General features: G+C 50.7%; 9 protein-coding genes across 9 annotated transcripts; 6 read left to right on the top strand and 3 right to left on the bottom strand.

Moving 5' to 3' along the window:
- Window positions 1–1,267: 1,267 nt before the first annotated feature.
- On the top strand, window positions 1,268–1,864 carry CC77DRAFT_1004049 (membrane-associated proteins in eicosanoid and glutathione metabolism; the record flags this gene model as incomplete). The annotated part of the gene is made up of 2 exons (XM_018523241.1): window positions 1,268–1,299; window positions 1,432–1,864. The coding sequence occupies 2 exons, from the start codon at window positions 1,268–1,270 to the stop codon at window positions 1,862–1,864; spliced, it is 465 nt and encodes a 154-aa protein (XP_018391445.1).
- A 306-nt stretch (window positions 1,865–2,170) lies between these two features.
- CC77DRAFT_1056131 (hypothetical protein) lies at window positions 2,171–3,119 on the bottom strand (the record flags this gene model as incomplete). The annotated part of the gene is made up of 3 exons (XM_018527884.1): window positions 2,171–2,233; window positions 2,288–3,009; window positions 3,065–3,119. The coding sequence occupies 3 exons, from the start codon at window positions 3,117–3,119 to the stop codon at window positions 2,171–2,173; spliced, it is 840 nt and encodes a 279-aa protein (XP_018391444.1).
- Window positions 3,120–3,339: 220 nt separating this feature from the next.
- On the bottom strand, window positions 3,340–3,996 carry CC77DRAFT_924335 (dihydrofolate reductase; the record flags this gene model as incomplete). Its single annotated transcript, XM_018533802.1, has 1 exon — window positions 3,340–3,996. One exon carries the CDS (start codon window positions 3,994–3,996, stop codon window positions 3,340–3,342), a length of 657 nt encoding a protein of 218 aa, XP_018391443.1.
- A 339-nt stretch (window positions 3,997–4,335) lies between these two features.
- On the bottom strand, window positions 4,336–7,097 carry CC77DRAFT_1015356 (DUF625-domain-containing protein). Its single transcript, XM_018524006.1, has 4 exons — window positions 6,785–7,097; window positions 5,916–6,734; window positions 5,700–5,867; window positions 4,336–5,651 (listed from the first exon to the last, which is right to left on the bottom strand). Exons 1-4 carry the CDS (start codon window positions 6,924–6,926, stop codon window positions 4,756–4,758), a joined length of 2,025 nt encoding a protein of 674 aa, XP_018391442.1. The 5' UTR covers window positions 6,927–7,097; the 3' UTR covers window positions 4,336–4,755.
- Window positions 7,015–7,664, top strand: CC77DRAFT_1015355 (hypothetical protein). The gene has a single exon (XM_018524005.1). It carries the CDS (start codon window positions 7,226–7,228, stop codon window positions 7,532–7,534), a length of 309 nt encoding a protein of 102 aa, XP_018391441.1. The 5' UTR covers window positions 7,015–7,225; the 3' UTR covers window positions 7,535–7,664.
- A 1,232-nt stretch (window positions 7,665–8,896) lies between these two features.
- On the top strand, window positions 8,897–9,743 carry CC77DRAFT_20192 (hypothetical protein). Its single transcript, XM_018530605.1, has 2 exons — window positions 8,897–9,548; window positions 9,600–9,743. The coding sequence occupies exons 1-2, from the start codon at window positions 9,115–9,117 to the stop codon at window positions 9,646–9,648; spliced, it is 483 nt and encodes a 160-aa protein (XP_018391440.1). The 5' UTR covers window positions 8,897–9,114; the 3' UTR covers window positions 9,649–9,743.
- Window positions 9,744–9,841: 98 nt separating this feature from the next.
- CC77DRAFT_1056128 (hypothetical protein) lies at window positions 9,842–10,790 on the top strand (the record flags this gene model as incomplete). Its single annotated transcript, XM_018527883.1, has 3 exons — window positions 9,842–10,409; window positions 10,461–10,511; window positions 10,561–10,790. 3 exons carry the CDS (start codon window positions 9,842–9,844, stop codon window positions 10,788–10,790), a joined length of 849 nt encoding a protein of 282 aa, XP_018391439.1.
- Window positions 10,791–12,280: 1,490 nt separating this feature from the next.
- On the top strand, window positions 12,281–12,940 carry CC77DRAFT_924982 (hypothetical protein; the record flags this gene model as incomplete). The annotated part of the gene is made up of 3 exons (XM_018533836.1): window positions 12,281–12,317; window positions 12,408–12,622; window positions 12,719–12,940. The coding sequence occupies 3 exons, from the start codon at window positions 12,281–12,283 to the stop codon at window positions 12,938–12,940; spliced, it is 474 nt and encodes a 157-aa protein (XP_018391438.1).
- A 1,447-nt stretch (window positions 12,941–14,387) lies between these two features.
- On the top strand, window positions 14,388–15,482 carry CC77DRAFT_921426 (hypothetical protein; the record flags this gene model as incomplete). Its single annotated transcript, XM_018533720.1, has 2 exons — window positions 14,388–14,715; window positions 14,812–15,482. Coding segments are annotated over 2 exons (999 nt in total), but the record flags the coding sequence as incomplete, so codon positions are not given.
- Between the last annotated feature and the right edge of the window lie 614 nt (window positions 15,483–16,096).

Here is a 16,096-nt window from a genome sequence, read left to right as displayed (position 1 = left end):
GTTGTCGCACAGCTAACAGCATGAGAAACAGATGTGTCTCATCCATAAGAAACTCGCGAACTTATGGATGTTGAAGACTATTCTCCACAAGAGTGTGGAAAGAGGGAACAAACACCAAGCTAGGAAAGGCCATTATAATCCGGAACACTCCTCATCTCTGTTGATATCGAGCGGAAGATGATTGAGAGTACTGCGAAAAGCGTAAATGCCAAGGCTCATGGCTTTGGCAGAAGGATACCTAGGTAGCTTGGCTGAGAGTTGTTTGCAATGAATTAGCCTAGGAACTGCAAATCGAATCGAACAAATCCCGTTCTGAACATTGTTGTCATCTTTCATACAAGCCTTCACCAGTGTCCTTCAGCATGTTGTTGTTTTAGTGGCGAGATCACGTTATGTTTTTGTAATAATAACAAGTGAGACGTACATTGATCCATGCCCAAGTTTTAACTTTATCAAAGGGTGTATCGACGGCGTCGTCTCGCTTCCAGAGTTCCCAAACGCAATTGCAACAATGCCTTTGCAATGCCATTGATCGAGCGAGAAAAATACAATTAGTGATCAGCATCCTAGATATCCGCCACTAGGTTTCCTTGCGGCAATAGTAATCAACTTATCTTCGCAATGCCGGAGCGAAATGACGGAATGGCCAGCTTAGCATCTTAGTAATGTAAGCCCTATGCTACAAAACCACCTCCCTCCCCACGTATCCGTTCATTATATTTTGCCCATCTTAGAGCACTTTGTACTGCCATATGACAAGTTTCGCAGGTGATCGTTTCCCTACATTCGAGTGGTGGGCACCAGCTCATCGGTGGGAAGGGTCATGCTCGCTGATCAGCCTTGCATGCTCGCTCACCCAACAAGTCAGCACCTCAGCTCACTCAAGCGACAACTCCGTACATCTTCGTCCATGAATGAGCGTATTATATCTTCAGGCCACCTCTGGCTCAACACAACGTTGGCTGTGCGACCAAGCAAAGCAGGCAGCTATGCTGTCGCGTAGCACCTACTGTACCCCGTCGGCGAGAAGATGCGCCGATTGCGGATCTCCCTCGTGACCTTCCGCTGAAACTCGTCCGCGTCGCAAACAATTGGAGACACATTGCGTAGACCTGACTATAGAGAACACAGCGCCAGGAATAACACGACAGACAATTTAGGAGAGGTATAAAAGGCAGACAGACGGCCATTCTACGGAGATACTCGAGCAATTGTACACGAAAAAACAACACGAACTCCCTCAATTGATCACTACACAAACGACGAAATGGCGATTCTCCAAATCCCCAGCGAGTACGGGTACGTTCAGTCTCGACTGCGATAGCAATGACAATGGCAGAAGCCCCCATACACCTCTCAATAGTCTCCCTTTCAGAACCAGCCTCCTCACCAAACCAATTAAGAGACCACCGACTAATTTATGCTCCACAGCTACGTCCTCGCCGCCTGCGTTTCCACGTTCTTCGTCGGTGCCTGGCACGGCGGCCGCGTTGGCGGCTTCCGCAAAGCAGCCAAGATTCCTTACCCCTACGAATACGCATCCTACGAACAAGTTCAGACCGCCTCTCCCCCATCCAGGTCCGCTATGCTCGCCTTCAACTCGGCCCAACGCGCACACCAAAACTTCAATGAGAACCACGTCACAGCCCTCGGCGCCATGCTCATCTCCGGACTGAGGTACCCTGTCGCTGCGGCCGTGTTGGGTGCGGTATGGAGTGTAAACCGCGTAATTTATGCGATTGGATACTCAAGGAGTGGGGAGGATGGTGGAAAGGGAAGGTACTATGGCGCGCTTGGAATAATCGCGCATTATGTACTCCTGCTTATGAGTGGCAAGGCGGCTTTTGACCTTGTCATGGGTTAAGCAGGTTACAGGTGTGGGTACGAAGATGTGAACTGGAGATACCTTACAGCTTGATGGTGTGGCGACACACATTCAAATGCAACATGTGAAAAGGTACCATCTACGCTTCATTGGTGATGATCTGAACGTGAGCTGCAGTCTTTCCTCCGGAACAAACTCTCCTTATAAGAATATCAAATATCCTGTATTATCCCAGTACCCCAAAGTCTTGCATAGTCCGAGCTCACGTCTGCTTTCTGGAAAAACATGCTGCTAGTCATGCTTTTACCATTCATATACATGGGCTCCCTTCCCGAAGGCTCACGCTCACACTTCTGTCTTTCCAGTAAGCCCCGATAACTCCAATGCACGTATAGTGCCCTGTACGTCCTACATCTCGTCAGCCATTTTGAACCGTGCACGTGGAGGAATGAGAATACTTACCGGGAACGCAGCAAGTAGACACAAAAGATTGCCAGCTAGGAAGAAGCCGATTGACGCAGCGACCTGAATAAGTAGCAGCCTGGCGTGCTTCCATAACTCATCACTCGGGTCACGCGAGTGAAGGACAATTACAGCGATGGGCGCTGCAAGCAGTCTTTGGGTTATCCGTCGCCATTTGTTGTAGAGAGAAAGGAAACCTGGGCTGTAATTGCCGTTCTGCAACTGGCGGTTGGTAAGGTCAACGTGCAGTTGAAACCCTCGGATGAAGCACAAGAGACCAATAGCAGCTAGGACGTTAAGCCACTCGTGATGGCGTGTTGCAGCCGAGCACTCCAAGCCCTTCTCTAGCAGACGCATGCATTGCCTGCGAACAGCGCGGTCGGTTACAAAGGTAGATGCTATAACCCGCGCTATCTGAACAACAATTAGGCTGATGGTGTACTGCACGCCGACAAAGAATTGGCTATTGAACACTGGCTTCGCCGAAATCATAGAGCGACGACTACGGCTACCACGAGCTAGTAATGAGAGTAGTCTTGGAGTTGACTCTGGGGTTTCAAGTCTGTCGTCGACGAGGATGTACCCGTAGGTTTGGCGAGTGTAACGAGCTAGACATAGACAGAGCGCGTCATAAAGTTGAGAGAAGACAGCGACAACAAGCAATGTGACGAGAGCGGCGTTGACTGACATCGAAAGATTCATGGCTAAATAGAGAAGGGGATCTAAAGGTGTAAGTCAGCTCATGTTGTGCCTGCCATGTTGGAGACAAATACGTACTTCCCTGCCACAACGTAAGCCATACAGACTGCACGAGTGTTCCTTGCTGCGACATATTGGTTGTGAGTAATTTCGGTTGAGGATAGAAGGGAATTGAATGACTAGAGTGTCAACGACACGATAGAGATTTTATCTGTGCCACTTAGCGTGGTGGAGGTGAGCGCGCTTGTCTCCTTGATACCGTTGCACCTTCCTCGCCTCGAACGCAAACACGTGAAGCTGTCAATCGTTCGGCTTGCTGCAGGCAATCTACCGCGCTTTCACTTCGACTAACTTCACTCCCGCTCGTACATGCAGAACTCAAATTTGACACCCTGCTCCTCAATTCCACCTTCTTGGATCTCTTCGCCAGTAAAGTTCTGCACCTCCTCTCTGCTACTATTCCTCCATATCGTTGTCTCGTCCAGGTTGATCGGAAAGAAAGTGTCGCACTCAAACTCTTTGTGAATCTTTGTGAGAAGCACTCGCTTCGTTTGTGGAAGCTCCAGCGCCGTGTTGTATATAGTTGCTCCACCGATGACAAAGACTCTGTCCAACTCGACATTCGAGCTTGGCAACTTGTTCTCTTGCTGACTTTCAAGCTGCGACAATGCGTCCAATACGCTAGAGCATACCATTGGCCCTTCCACATCGCTCTTCTTGTCTAGTTTACTCATAAACTCTTTAGGGTTTGAGGTGATGACAATATTCAGCCGGTCCTTCAGGGGACGGAATTTAGGTGGTATGCTCTCCCAAGTCTTGCGGCCCATGAGTACAGCATTCACTTTCTTGACGCCTTCTGTTGATGTAGAAGGCGACGTGCGCTTGGTCACTCGTGCGAAGAACCCCATCTCCTTCTTGAGCTGTGGCCATGGCAGGCCTCCACTGTTGCCTATGCCAAGATTCGGCGTGGCTGCGAGGATAAGAGTAAGAGTTGGAGGTTTTGGTGGCATGGCAGAGACGTTTGTATCGCGGGTGGCTGAGTTTTCCTTCGATGTCGTGCTGATTGGCTTGGTAGAAGGGAAATCGTCAGACATGGCGTAGTGCGTTTTACCGCCGATCAAATTTGGGCCACCGAAAGCTTGATCGTGAAATCGAGATGTAAGCTGTATGAATGCCTGACGTGGGATGTTGCATTAGTTGCATGCGGGGCCACAATCACGCTAGTGACAACGCGAGAGAACGTGATCCAGCCCTATGGGCTGAACGTGTCCGCTAGAGCGTACCACGTTGCTAGACCTAGTTCAAAACATCCTCACATTTCTTTAGCAGTCTCTGTCAAGTCACGCTCAGCAGGAACCGGTGTGACTTTCGCACGAGTTCACATTCCCGTACACAGACTCGAGGTATAATACACAGGCTGATTGCCCTTGTTCATGCACACGAAAATCCAACACCAAAGACACACGCTGACAGTACGACACGCAGCGCTGCATCATCCCATCATGCCCAGTCCGAAACCCTGCCACTCGCCGAAAATGGTCAAGACACTGAACGCCAATAATTACACCTTTGCAATGCCGCTACCCGGTTGAAATCATTTGCATGAAGAAGCAAAATCCCGTACAACCCCTTTCATACAACGTCGTTCTTGCTTGCCGAGTTTCCAATGGGTATCTTTTGAGTTCTTTTAAGGCTTGCTGTGCAGCAGAAATACGGGTTTCCTCCACATGCTCGATTGTTGCTCACTGTCGCGGAGGAGACATACGATACTATTCGCTTTCGCCACCCTCACCACTACTCTTAAGTGGTATTGACAATGAAATCTTCTTTGGCGTACCACCACTGTCCTTGCCGGAGTTCACATTAGGCGACTTCCTACGCAAACTCCGCAAACTCCCAGAACTGGCGTTACTAGACGTCGAAGCGCGTCGCTTGGGTCCAGCAGAGGTGGAGATGCTTGCGAGAAGCTCGTCTTCTTCGTCCTCCTCTCGTCGGCGCTTCTCCGATATCCGCTCTGGTGGCGATCCCGCGGATGTCGAGCTTGGTGATGTACCTTCTTCTGGCGTTTGAGTTATTGGAATCTTGTGAGCAGAGGCGGCCACGTCGCTTGCGAGATCGTCCATGTCGGCATCATCGGCATCGTCATCTGGGTAGTTGACGAGAGGTCGCACCGGCGATGCGCCGTTCATGGCAAGTTTTCCAGCTCCAGACAGATGGTCGTCCTCGTCATCTGACGTATTAAAGTAAGCCTCTTCGTCTGGGTCCACCTCCTTCAGACCTTGTCCCCACTTTCCACCGTTGATGGCAGTAGCATGTCGCGCAGGCGTATCGCTATCCACACTTGTGAAGGAATTGTCCATCTCTTGGGTAGTTACCGGTTCATGGTTTTGGTCATACTTGAGTATCAAGTTCTGGAACGTGTCGACGTAGGTAATGTCTTGTAGCTTTTCTCTGTATGTTTCAACAAGATGCTGGACGATCATCTTGATGTTCTCGCGCCTGATGAACTCGAACAGCTCCAAACATGCCGAGTTGAGGAGGTTATCGCGAGGCATGGTATCGAAGAGTATTTTCAAGATCGGCTCGAAAAGTTCGTGTTGGATGATCTGTCGATTATGCGTCTCGTCGTGGAAGCCAAGTACGGTGCGGAAGTATTTGAGCGCGGCTAGTGAGGATTAGTAAATTGGAATGAAGCATTCCACGGGAGACTTACTGAGCTTCAGATGCTTCTCTGGGCAACCCATGAGTTGGGCAACCCGCACCGCCAGACCTTCTGAAAGGATAAAGTATTTGCTGCGGAAAGAATGCTGGCGAATAAAGAAGCACAGAACCTCAACGAGGTGAGCGTATAGTGACACTTCTTGCATCGATAGATCGTCCACTGCGTTGTGTTAGTTCAGAAGGTAAGGAAATGAAGAGTACCACTCACTTGATTCCCGGCCCTCTAGGTCTTTGAGAGGCTGGAATAACTTCCTCGCCGACTCGTCGTAGAAGTTCTGTATGAAAGAGTCTGTTTGGGGTATGGATGGCAATTGTCCCCTCATTTTGGCAAGGAAGTCACTATTCGTCCGCCCGAGCGCTTCTATAGAAGCCGAGTTGGCGTTGGGATCAAGTAGAATCTTGATTGCATCAGCCATCTGCGCCTTGACTCCAAGGTCCACCTCAATAAGGAGCAGCTCGATCAAGGTATCGGTGAGCGGCTTGGACTTCTCTTGGATAGCCTTGAAGATATAGCTCCGCACCATCAGCGCGTCATGGTCGATCAGCGACACGAGTATATCGGTTCCCGCAACACGAACCGAAGCGTCCTGGTGCTTGAGCGCAAATTGGATTACTTCTAGCAGGCCGCTGCTAATGAAGTTTTGATATAGCTGCGCTCTCACATTCGCTTGCAAGCTCTTCGCTATAGCGCAGCATTGCTGAATGAACAGCACTGCGTCCTTCTTTCGTGCCAAGTTTTGCTCCTTCGGAGAGAAGATGCTGAAAAGCTCCTTCAAGAATGGACCGTTCGCTTGGAGATGCTGGACAATATCGACTTGGTGGAAAAATATAAGCGAGTTCAGAACGCTGAACGTAGGGTCGTCGAGGATGCGCGCAAGAACAACATCCTTGAGGTATTGAAGTCGGTACGTGTAGTGGATCTTCCGCTTTATGTTCTCGTCCTCTATCCGTACGACCTCTTTGAACTTGGATTCGTCGGCAAGGTACTGTCGGTGATTGGCTTTGTGTAGAGGAAAGTCTGGGTCGTCTATGCGATGTCAGCAAGCCATGTGGGAGGTCGCAGAGACCAGTACTCACACTCCAATGCCCCAACGACTCCCAGAACCACCGGGTCTGTTACAACGTATTCGATAATGGCGGTGTCGTTGAGCAGGATGAGCATCTTCACGATGCTACATAAGCGGTGTAGGTCCGAGACACTTTCGAGATCCTCTGCCATGTCTACAAGTGGGATGAGTTTTGGTATGTAATCTTGGGCGAGTATGAACTTGGCCAAGGCTTCACGACCGCCCGGCGTCGAGTTGGCAGCGCGCATGTGGTTCTCGATTTCGTGGAGGTTGCCAAGATCGGGACTTGGGAGTAATATGGGACTAATGTGATCGATGTCGTCTGAAAGACCATCGTCTATGTCAGCATTAGCTCGCTTGAAGCTAGGCGCGATTGATATCACGTACCCTGAGCGAGTGCTTGCAGCCGCGATTGGACTTCGTTCACAAAGTCCCTGTTATGTATTAGCACATGGCTTCAACTGCAAGGCATTCCGGCTCACCATATGCTAGCGCAGCCCTCTGGCTCCTGGAAGCTAAGGGCCATGTCGGTGCCATTCTGCTCGGTCCAAACGATGAGTGTGTCTGCATGTGTTCAGCTGATGTCTTCCCGCAGCGAGATATGGGCGCATACCCTGTTGTTTCTGGTAGCCGTCATCTTTGGAAATGCGCGTTTCGAGCAGTTGTCGCGACTGGTCGTCCTCGGATAGGACTACAATTCTCGCTTCCTCTTGCTGCAGTCGCACAAGTTAGCCTCGAGCCTTTGCAGAGGGTCAAATAGCGGGAGTTGCGCAAACACGGCGCCTAAACGGTCTAAGACATAGGGAAACATACGCTTGCTACGACGCCCTTGCAGAAGCCAGTGCCTCGATCGAACCAGTCATTGTTCTTGAGCTCGTATACCTTGACGCGCTTTCGTTCACTCGCAGGTGGCGGAGCGACGTTTGCCATAGCCGGCGGCGGCGTGTCGACACTCTCCGGCTAGGGCGTGTACCCTCCGGAGGCAGGCGGGCTGTCGCGATCGTTTGCGCAGTGGGGAGGGGATAATTGGCGGTGGATAGGGCGGAGGTCGGGGGTGCGGTGATCGGGGCGGCTGGGTGTTGTGCTGGCGGATGACGATTAGGAGGCGCGGCGGCGCTTGCGGGCTGTCGCAGAGCTCGGCAGCGCGATTAGAGATGTGTCGATGGGTGAGCCCCTGCGCGCGCAGCAGTGGAGAGGATAACGCGATGGCGCGTGACGGGAAGGGTGATGGTGATCAGCCTCGGACACTTTGCAGTCGCGTCGTGGGTCGCAAAGTCGAAGCGGGAGAGCACAGGGCCGGGCTTGGGCACAGTGCATGCACTAGCTTGGAAGCGCAATGCGAATATCGATAAGAGCCTAGACCGGCGGCAGCAGCAAGAGCCTCAACACCACGCTGAACCCTGGAGATGGCTGCGATGTATGTGCGCGATCTAACAGATGTTGCGGGGTAAGGTATGCAGTCGCCCGATTAGTTTCCAAGGTTGGCGTGAATGAGTGCAGCAGCTTTCGCCTCGTATGACGGCAGCCCGAGGAATGCGCGCTTGTCCACGGCCTCACTGACGCAATCTTCTTGGCACAACCACACTCAACACCACGTCTATTGTGCCCTCTGTCGAGCTCTATTGTCCTTTCAAGGCGCTTGCTGCACAGTATACTATGCCTTCATACACGTTCTACTGAGATCCTGCCACGCATGGGCGAAGTCGCGAATCACAACTTTTCGACACCTGTCATCGGAAACAGTGGGCTGGTGGTACCGTCAACCAACTGTCCCACTCAGTAGGACCGAAAACTCCATGGATGATCGACTGCTAATGTTAGCATTTTCTATCTCGAAGACATCGATCGATTCCTGTGCTTATCGTAAGCACATGACTCGACACCTATACCTGCCACCACTATAATGCTGCTCTCGTCTTTCAGGCAACAAGTGCGCGCTCGTTCGCCCCACGGTCACGTGCTGTTCATCATCTATCTCAGCTTCAGATGGAAGGTGTCATGGGTGTACGTTGTGCAAGCGAGATATCGACTGCAGACTGAAGGTGCCATCTTGAGACACCCGTCGATGTAGCTACACTAAGGCTCAATTGACCAGCATCGGACTCTCCCTCCGCTTTGATCGTATTGCCAATTCCCATCTGAGTTGCAACTAAACTCCAGTTAATACCACTAGGCGGCAACTCCTTCTCCACGAAAGCCACTACCTCACGACTCAGGCTCGTGAGATCAAATCCATTCTCTCCAGATAACCTCGATAACCACCAAGCGGGTCATACCCATCTTCAAGCGGTTAGTCGACGAGTCTCGACTCTTGACACGCTGTACTTCTTTATAGAGTGAATGTGCTTTTCCAACTGCAGGACCGACAGCCACAAGTATGCGCGATGCGGGACCATGCTTCCACGCAGCCGGTGGCCTGAGTCGCCCATATTCAAACGTCCCAGTTCGCAACGCCAACGACCAACACTAAGACGCGTCATTGAAGCCCATGGTCCTGCGCGAACTGTCACCGTTGCGACGAAGTCAATGAACCATCAACTAGGCGGACGCCTCCTCATATATTCTACCAGTCTTGACACTCCTAACTATAGACACGGCACACTTCGATGCACCGGCACTAGGTCTAGCCTTAGTCTTCCAGGGTATGGGGATGATAGCGTGGGAGGCCAATCACCAACTTACGAAAACGCGCCATGGTCCGCGACCATTGCCGCATTCGTCCGTCTGTGGCAGGTTGGGAGGCCAGACTCAGGCGCTCGTATACGGGAGCTGAGGTGTGTCGGAGGTCGCTAAACAACTTGGGTTTGTTTATCAACGCTCGCTAGCCTTTTTCGAGTTTCAGCAGCTGCGCCTCACAGAGGGATCTGCATCTGAAGCGCTAGAAGCAACGGCGCATGGACGGAAACCCAGTTCCCACGCTACGCAAGTGCCTCTCCCGTCCGTCTGTTGGGAAATCATAATTATCCATTATAGATTGCGCTGGCTACCCCAGAGGCAGGACACTTTCCGCAAACACCTTCACACTGGGTCTCAACATCTGCACCACAATTATTATCAACTACCAATGATGTCCACTTCCATGAAACACAAGAGCATACCAGCAACATTCAACGAAAAAGCGCCCGCTGCTACTGCAAAGTCTCCGAGACCCACATCCGCGCCGTACCCAAACTTTTCCAAACCTCTGGCAAAAGAAACTGCAGCTACTACAGAACCCAAATTAGTTGCCGCCGAAGAACTACAGGCCCGGATCAAAGCTGCGAGAAGGAGCAGAACCGCTACTCAGCCACTGCCTGAAGCAGTACGACGCAAACTCGATCATTCGTCCGACCTCATACACCCAGCCTTGCGCGCCAGGAGCGGCGTCACACCAAACTCCAACCGGCCCACCAGTCACAGGACCAAGAGTCGTGAAGATCTATCCATCGATGCTGTGATTCGGCGCCTGTCGATGGAGATAGATGGGCAGAACAGTACCAAAGGACGCCAACTTCCAGACGACATACCTCCAGTACCGACGTTACCAGCCTTTCCGCCCGCTGCGAGCTATCGTCCACGACCCCGCCAGACCGCGAGCAGAAGGTCTTCCATGACGATGAGACGAAGTCCCTTGTCAAATGTTTCGTCTCCGGACGGTAAGCAGGAAGACGTTGGTTCTAGAGAAGGATGCTAATTCTTAGGTATAGACTCTGCAGAGACTTCCTCCCACACATCCAGACGTACTTCAGCTTCTTCTCGTAAGCGTTTCTCACACTTCTCACACATACATACTAATGCTCAACGTAGGCACATCCAAATCCGAAGAGTCCAAAGACGGCGGTGACGATAACGACGAGATGGTACGAGTTATCAGTACAGAAACATCGAAAGCTAGGCTCGCAAAGCGGAAGCATATCTCGGAACCTCCGGCTGTATCTCAGCCCCCTCCCTCGATTTTGCGATCCACATCACAGCGGGCCAAGAGTCGGAGTTCATGGCACACAATTTCTCGACGCAGTATACTCTGCTCAGTATGATGACTCCACCTTCATATGTCATGCCATCGGCCTCCGATATATCGCAGAACATCTTTATTTTGCATTTCAGCGTTGTCCTACATTGTGCAAAGGGTTTTGGCAGCACGGCGCTTGGGAATGACTCTTGCTATCTGAAACTGTTTTGCTTTCACATGACGATTGAGAAGGATTTGAGCGTTCAAAGGGGCACAAATAGCGCAGGAGTTCTGGCGTTTTTTTCCTTGTGTTTCAGCAGACGACATTACTGAGCATGGTCCATTGCAAATCTACGCAATTAGTCCGCAACATCAATTATGATAATCTTACGACATCACTCATCTTACGTCTTGCCTTATCTCTCTCTCCTATGCTCAGACGAAACAAGCCTCGCCTGGATCCTTCCATGCATCTCAAGCACGTTTATCGAGGCAGATCCACTTCTCTGGAAGCAATACTTGTTCGACCTATGCAAGCCACCAGCCACAAACGGGACGGGCTCCGAACCTGGTCGGCAATACAGCAAGCTGCAGTAGTCGGCGCTCCGTTGGCCCTGTAACAAGAAATCGGACATTGTGCCGTGTCAAACAGGCTAGTGAAAAGTGGTAGTTGCGCGATAAGGTGCGGCGCTCCCGGGTCTACAAGCCTAGCCAGCCAGCCATTGTGATCCAGGAACGTGGCTTTCGGATGCAGGGTTGCTATCTGCGGCCGGCACCACGGGCGTACGGTGAGACGGCTTATCCCAGTAACCATGATAGCAGACCATACATGCGATGATCGTTGACTCTGAATTTCTACGATGAGGAAGTAATGTACAACGTCTCCAAAATCAATGGGCGTCAGGTGGAGACGGGTATGGCGGCCGTTCCTGACGATCATCCGTGCTGGTGACGATGGTTTCGTTTACGCGAACGGCCGAACGTCCACAGAACGTCAAAGTCAGCCTCTTCGTCTGCTGGCTCGCGACCCGCCACCCCCATGTACAACTCATTGACAAATTGTCAGCTAAACCTTTACTCGTCTTCAGCAAGCTTTTGACGTCGTCACCGTCACTGGGGCAGGTGAACAGGCACCCGCAATCCGATTTGACATGGCGCGTTGCTACCAGGTACCGGGTCCATGACACTATTACCAGGGAAGAATGGATAAATTCTTCGGTCCCAGATTCGCGACACACGGGGGCCCCCTAGAGGACGTCATGCCCAGGGTCGATCAATAGCGCGATGCGACGCCGAGGTTTTGGGTTGCGGAGGCTGTAATGTTCAGACTTTCGGAACCGTAAACCGGAACTTTGGGATGTGCATCTTCAGTACCTGGATTCTGACGCGAATCCGAGGTCTACTTACTTTCGGCACGGAATCCCCGCGATGATCACGATGGCGATCACATGCGCTACATGCAGGGCAAACTTGCACAACTTGTGCGACGCGCGTTATCGATAAGCCACTGGATCGAGCTGGAATTCACTCCCGAAGCTCCGCAACTCACTCCACGCCAACTCCATCCACCCCGCCATGAATCCCTCGGAGCGGACGAAAGAGGCACTTCTCGGTAAGTCCATTGCGCGTTCGTCTTTGTTGACCGCCGACTCTCTACCGCGATGCTATGCTCACAGTAGAGCGCTTTCTGACGGTTTACCAGCCAAGACAGAAGCATTATGCGGCTCTATCATAGACACGCGCAAAGATGACCCTTGGGGCGGTGACGGTTACCTCTCAACCATACTCCGCGCTGTGAAGATGCAAGATGCGACCGACTACTCAGAAGACGATACGAGAACCGAGTTTCCGCCTGCATTGGACTATGCAACGTCTGCACAAAGGGAGTTATTGATTAGAGAGCAAAGTGCCGCACTGGTCAGTTCACACTTGCACCGCCAGCGTCGGATGTGTGGTTATGCTAGACCCGTGCGGATCCGCCCGGCATACACACTGGATGCTAACAAACCATAGATCAGAACGGCCCAAGGCATATCGACACTCGTACGCGACCTACAAGAACTTTGGCTCTTCGGTGGTCTCGACACTCTCTCGGATCCTGCCGACGAAGAAACGAACCGGACAAAGGCACTTGCAGTCGCGGAGATGATTGAAGCGCTGGCCAAACAGGGACCAGGCGGTGTAAAGCAGAAGGAAGACGGCACAACCAAGAAGGAGACAAACGGGGAGGCTTGAGATAACAGAGTTATGCGAATCTGCTTTGCCATACTGTGGTCATCTGATGTTGTAGAGAACACAGTGAGATGAAGGCAAGTGCTGCCAGTATTTGATACCCCGGAGGACCTGTCCCCAAAATTAGGATTATATGAAGCTATGACCTACCTGTCACAACTATGCACTTGGAACCCGGTAGTAGCTCTGAAGAGTACCTGCTTGGTTTCACTAACATGCGAATATCGCTTTGCTTTCAAGGCCACGCAACAAACGACACGGCACTGCGGAGGGTACACACGACTAGTAATTGCCATGTGCCGAACGGCTTCTAGCTTTTAAGCTTCTATACACTGCACGTGGACTAATCAACCCGTTTGATTCTCAATGTTTCACTCCGGAGGAATATGATTAAATAGTTTTTCCCTTCAGATCTAGCTTGCGTCGCAGTCCAAAATTCCCTTACTTCGCTTTTAGCATGTCTACTCTGCTATTAATGTCCTTCATTCCACTTCGTATTAGATCCGCATGCCCAGCTGCAGGGGCTATGTCTTCAGTGCTGGACTTAGCTGCCAATTCTTCGAGTCTCCTCGAAGTCGGCTCATGCATGTGGCTGCCAGCTGATTAATTCGCTCATCGGTCTCGTATTTGCTAAGTGCTCTATTCGTAGGAAGTTGATTACTTTCTGATGATTCGTGTTCATTTCTTTCAAAGTATCGACACATTGTTCGGTAGTTATAAAAAGAATATATGTCTCAGCCCTAGGAGCGTAGCAACTAACTATACGAACGAGATGAAGATGACTGACAGAGGTCGTGCTGGTTTGGTGACAATCTGATGGACTGGGGTACTGGGGCTTACCCATCAAGCGCCGTTAGGTCAATGATGATTTCAATTACTTGTGGAGTATTCGTTGTTGGGGAGGAGGGTGTTATAGTATTGGCCAAACTTGGGTGTCATTGTGTGGCAGACCGAGACAGAACTGTCTCTTGTTTACGACTAGCCTTACGTTTTTGTGATAGAGAAAACAACTCGATAACGTGAGAACAGCAATACGATCGAATCATCTGTTAGAAGGCTTGTGACAGCTTCCAATAGGTCTTAGTGACCTCGAATCTTCCAAATTCCATCGCCTGAAGGGCAGAACCGGATCGTAGCTGGCTTTTCGAGAATGGCGACGTACATATCGTTTGCTCAAATCCAAAGATAATTGCCGGGACAACTGTAGTATACATCACCTGTATCGCATTGAGAAGGCCAATCAAGGCTTGATGTGGCGCTTTTGCGGGGTTTGCTGGGCCTCTGCCTCATCAACATGCGAAAGCTGTTGCCTTCGACCCTTGAAGCAGCAGGATATCGTAGTGTCGCGTCATATGTGAATCCTATATTACCGCATAGAACATTAGGTTTTTCAGTGCGCTGAGCTCTTCTCTTACCATTTTGCGGCTTCGATACGTGGAGCCTCAGCGTCATGGCGTCTAAGTCTTATGTATCGACTATGGGCTCCACTCAATATTTATACGCAACAGCATCCCTGGACTATACGAGACGAGACATACGACTAGTAGAGCTTCAGCGCAATGAAGAATTGGACAACATTGAATGTGTGTTACGGTCATATCCTGTCGATGGACCTCATCCACCTTACATCGCACTCTCATACGCATGGGGCGATGACATACGCTATACAGTTATCAAGCTCAACGGATGCTCCTTGTCCATCGGCAAGAACCTATGGCACTTTCTCAGCCAGATGCGGTCAAGCAACAAATTCTACACATACTGGATCGACGCAATTTGTATTGATCAGACGAATCTACGAGAGCGCAACCATCAAGTCCAGATGATGCGGCAGATCTATAGCAACGCTGAGTCTGTATACGCCTGGCTTGGAGATGAAGATGAGATGACCTACAGCAATACAGCCATGATGTATCTGGCGGAACGAAATGTCTTCGAAGCTGCTACAATGATGACCAAAAGGTTCTGGACCCCTCGGCAAGCCGAAGCCATGGTTTCACTGTGCGAGCGGCCGTACTGGACCCGGGTTTGGATTGTACAAGAGCTATTACTTGCCAAGGAAGTAAAGATACTTTGCGGGTCGAAAGCAATATCGTGGTACCAATTCCGAAAGTTTTTCGATGACATCGCTATCCTAATCCACGGTGGCTGGGGTCAGCATGTAGGTGTATATCCTACGTTCCACTCGGCCGCCAGCAATATCGTCATGCTGAAGACCAGTTGGAGCAAACAACCATCGCAGCCCCTTCTTACCTTAGTAGGGCTCTGTCGAGACCAAAAATCGAGTGACATCCGAGATAAAGTATATGCGCTGGCTGGACTTGCGGACGATCCAGACGAATTAGAGGTTGATTACGGCATAACTGTCAAGCAACTTTTGGTTGTTGTCTTGAAGCACGCATGTACTGCCATGAAATCAAGTGTGAACATCAGAAAGTCGAGGTCACGGCTTCTGCGAACTGGTCAGATGCTACGTGAAGCCTTGCGAGTTCATTGTGATGATCAGCAGCTGGAGGGTATTATCATTTCTGAAGAAGAGCATTTACAGTTCAACGAAGAATGCGTGGGTATAGTGGCCTCTAAACTGGCACGTGATACGTTTCTTGAAAAGATGGAAAATAGTGACCGGGTGGCTGAAATTAGCAACCTGAACATGAAGGAAGAACGAACATCACTCAACGCCGAATTCGAGTTCGAACGCTATATGGAACGAGTCTACCGCACCAAAATGACAGAAACCAGGCTTGAGTACTCTATCGTGCCTCATTGGATGTATTGTTGCTTTAAGGATCTCCATAAAACGGCCGAGAACAACAGCGCTCAGCAAATGACAAGCCAACAAGGAAACAGTTCCGCAATTCGAGATCCTCCAAGACTGATCGAATGTGTACTCTGCCATCACTCGAGCACAGAGAATGAAGTTGGACATCAGAGAGCATCGAAACATGGTATATGGAGATGTAAAGCCGAATGGTACCACAGATCCAAGGATCACAACTTAGGGGCTTGGCTTGGATGGAGATTCTACTTGAAACACATTGAACGGCATCATTCCGAGTTGGAAACGTATCAATATCTTTGCAGGCAGGGTGTTATCGATGACCCTGAGCTCCAAAGACTTCAATGCCATGATAAACCCTGGAGGCTACCACTGGGATA

The sequence above is a fragment of the Alternaria alternata genome, assembly GCF_001642055.1.
Source record: "Alternaria alternata strain SRC1lrK2f unplaced genomic scaffold CC77scaffold_1, whole genome shotgun sequence".
Classification (NCBI taxonomy): Eukaryota; Fungi; Ascomycota; class Dothideomycetes; order Pleosporales; family Pleosporaceae; genus Alternaria; species Alternaria alternata.
This window is presented reverse-complemented; position numbering and strand designations above follow the sequence as displayed.

What these genes read in the sequence shown, in the direction of transcription:
- CC77DRAFT_1015356 (XM_018524006.1), bottom strand. Translation starts at nt 6,926, where the DNA reads ATGGCAGAGGATCTCGAAAGTGTCTCGGACCTACACCGCTTATGTAGC. An exon ending in AGTCGTTGGGGCATTGGAGT is followed by an intron (nt 6,735 to 6,784) that starts GTGAGTACTGGT and finishes GACATCGCATAG; the next exon opens with ACGACCCAGACTTTCCTCTA. An exon ending in CCTAGAGGGCCGGGAATCAA is followed by an intron (nt 5,868 to 5,915) that starts GTGAGTGGTACT and finishes AACACAACGCAG; the next exon opens with TGGACGATCTATCGATGCAA.
- CC77DRAFT_1015355 (XM_018524005.1), top strand. Translation starts at nt 7,226, where the DNA reads ATGGCTTCAACTGCAAGGCATTCCGGCTCACCATATGCTAGCGCAGCC.
- CC77DRAFT_20192 (XM_018530605.1), top strand. Translation starts at nt 9,115, where the DNA reads ATGTGCTTTTCCAACTGCAGGACCGACAGCCACAAGTATGCGCGATGC. An exon ending in GCTCGTATACGGGAGCTGAG is followed by an intron (nt 9,549 to 9,599) that starts GTGTGTCGGAGG and finishes AACGCTCGCTAG; the next exon opens with CCTTTTTCGAGTTTCAGCAG.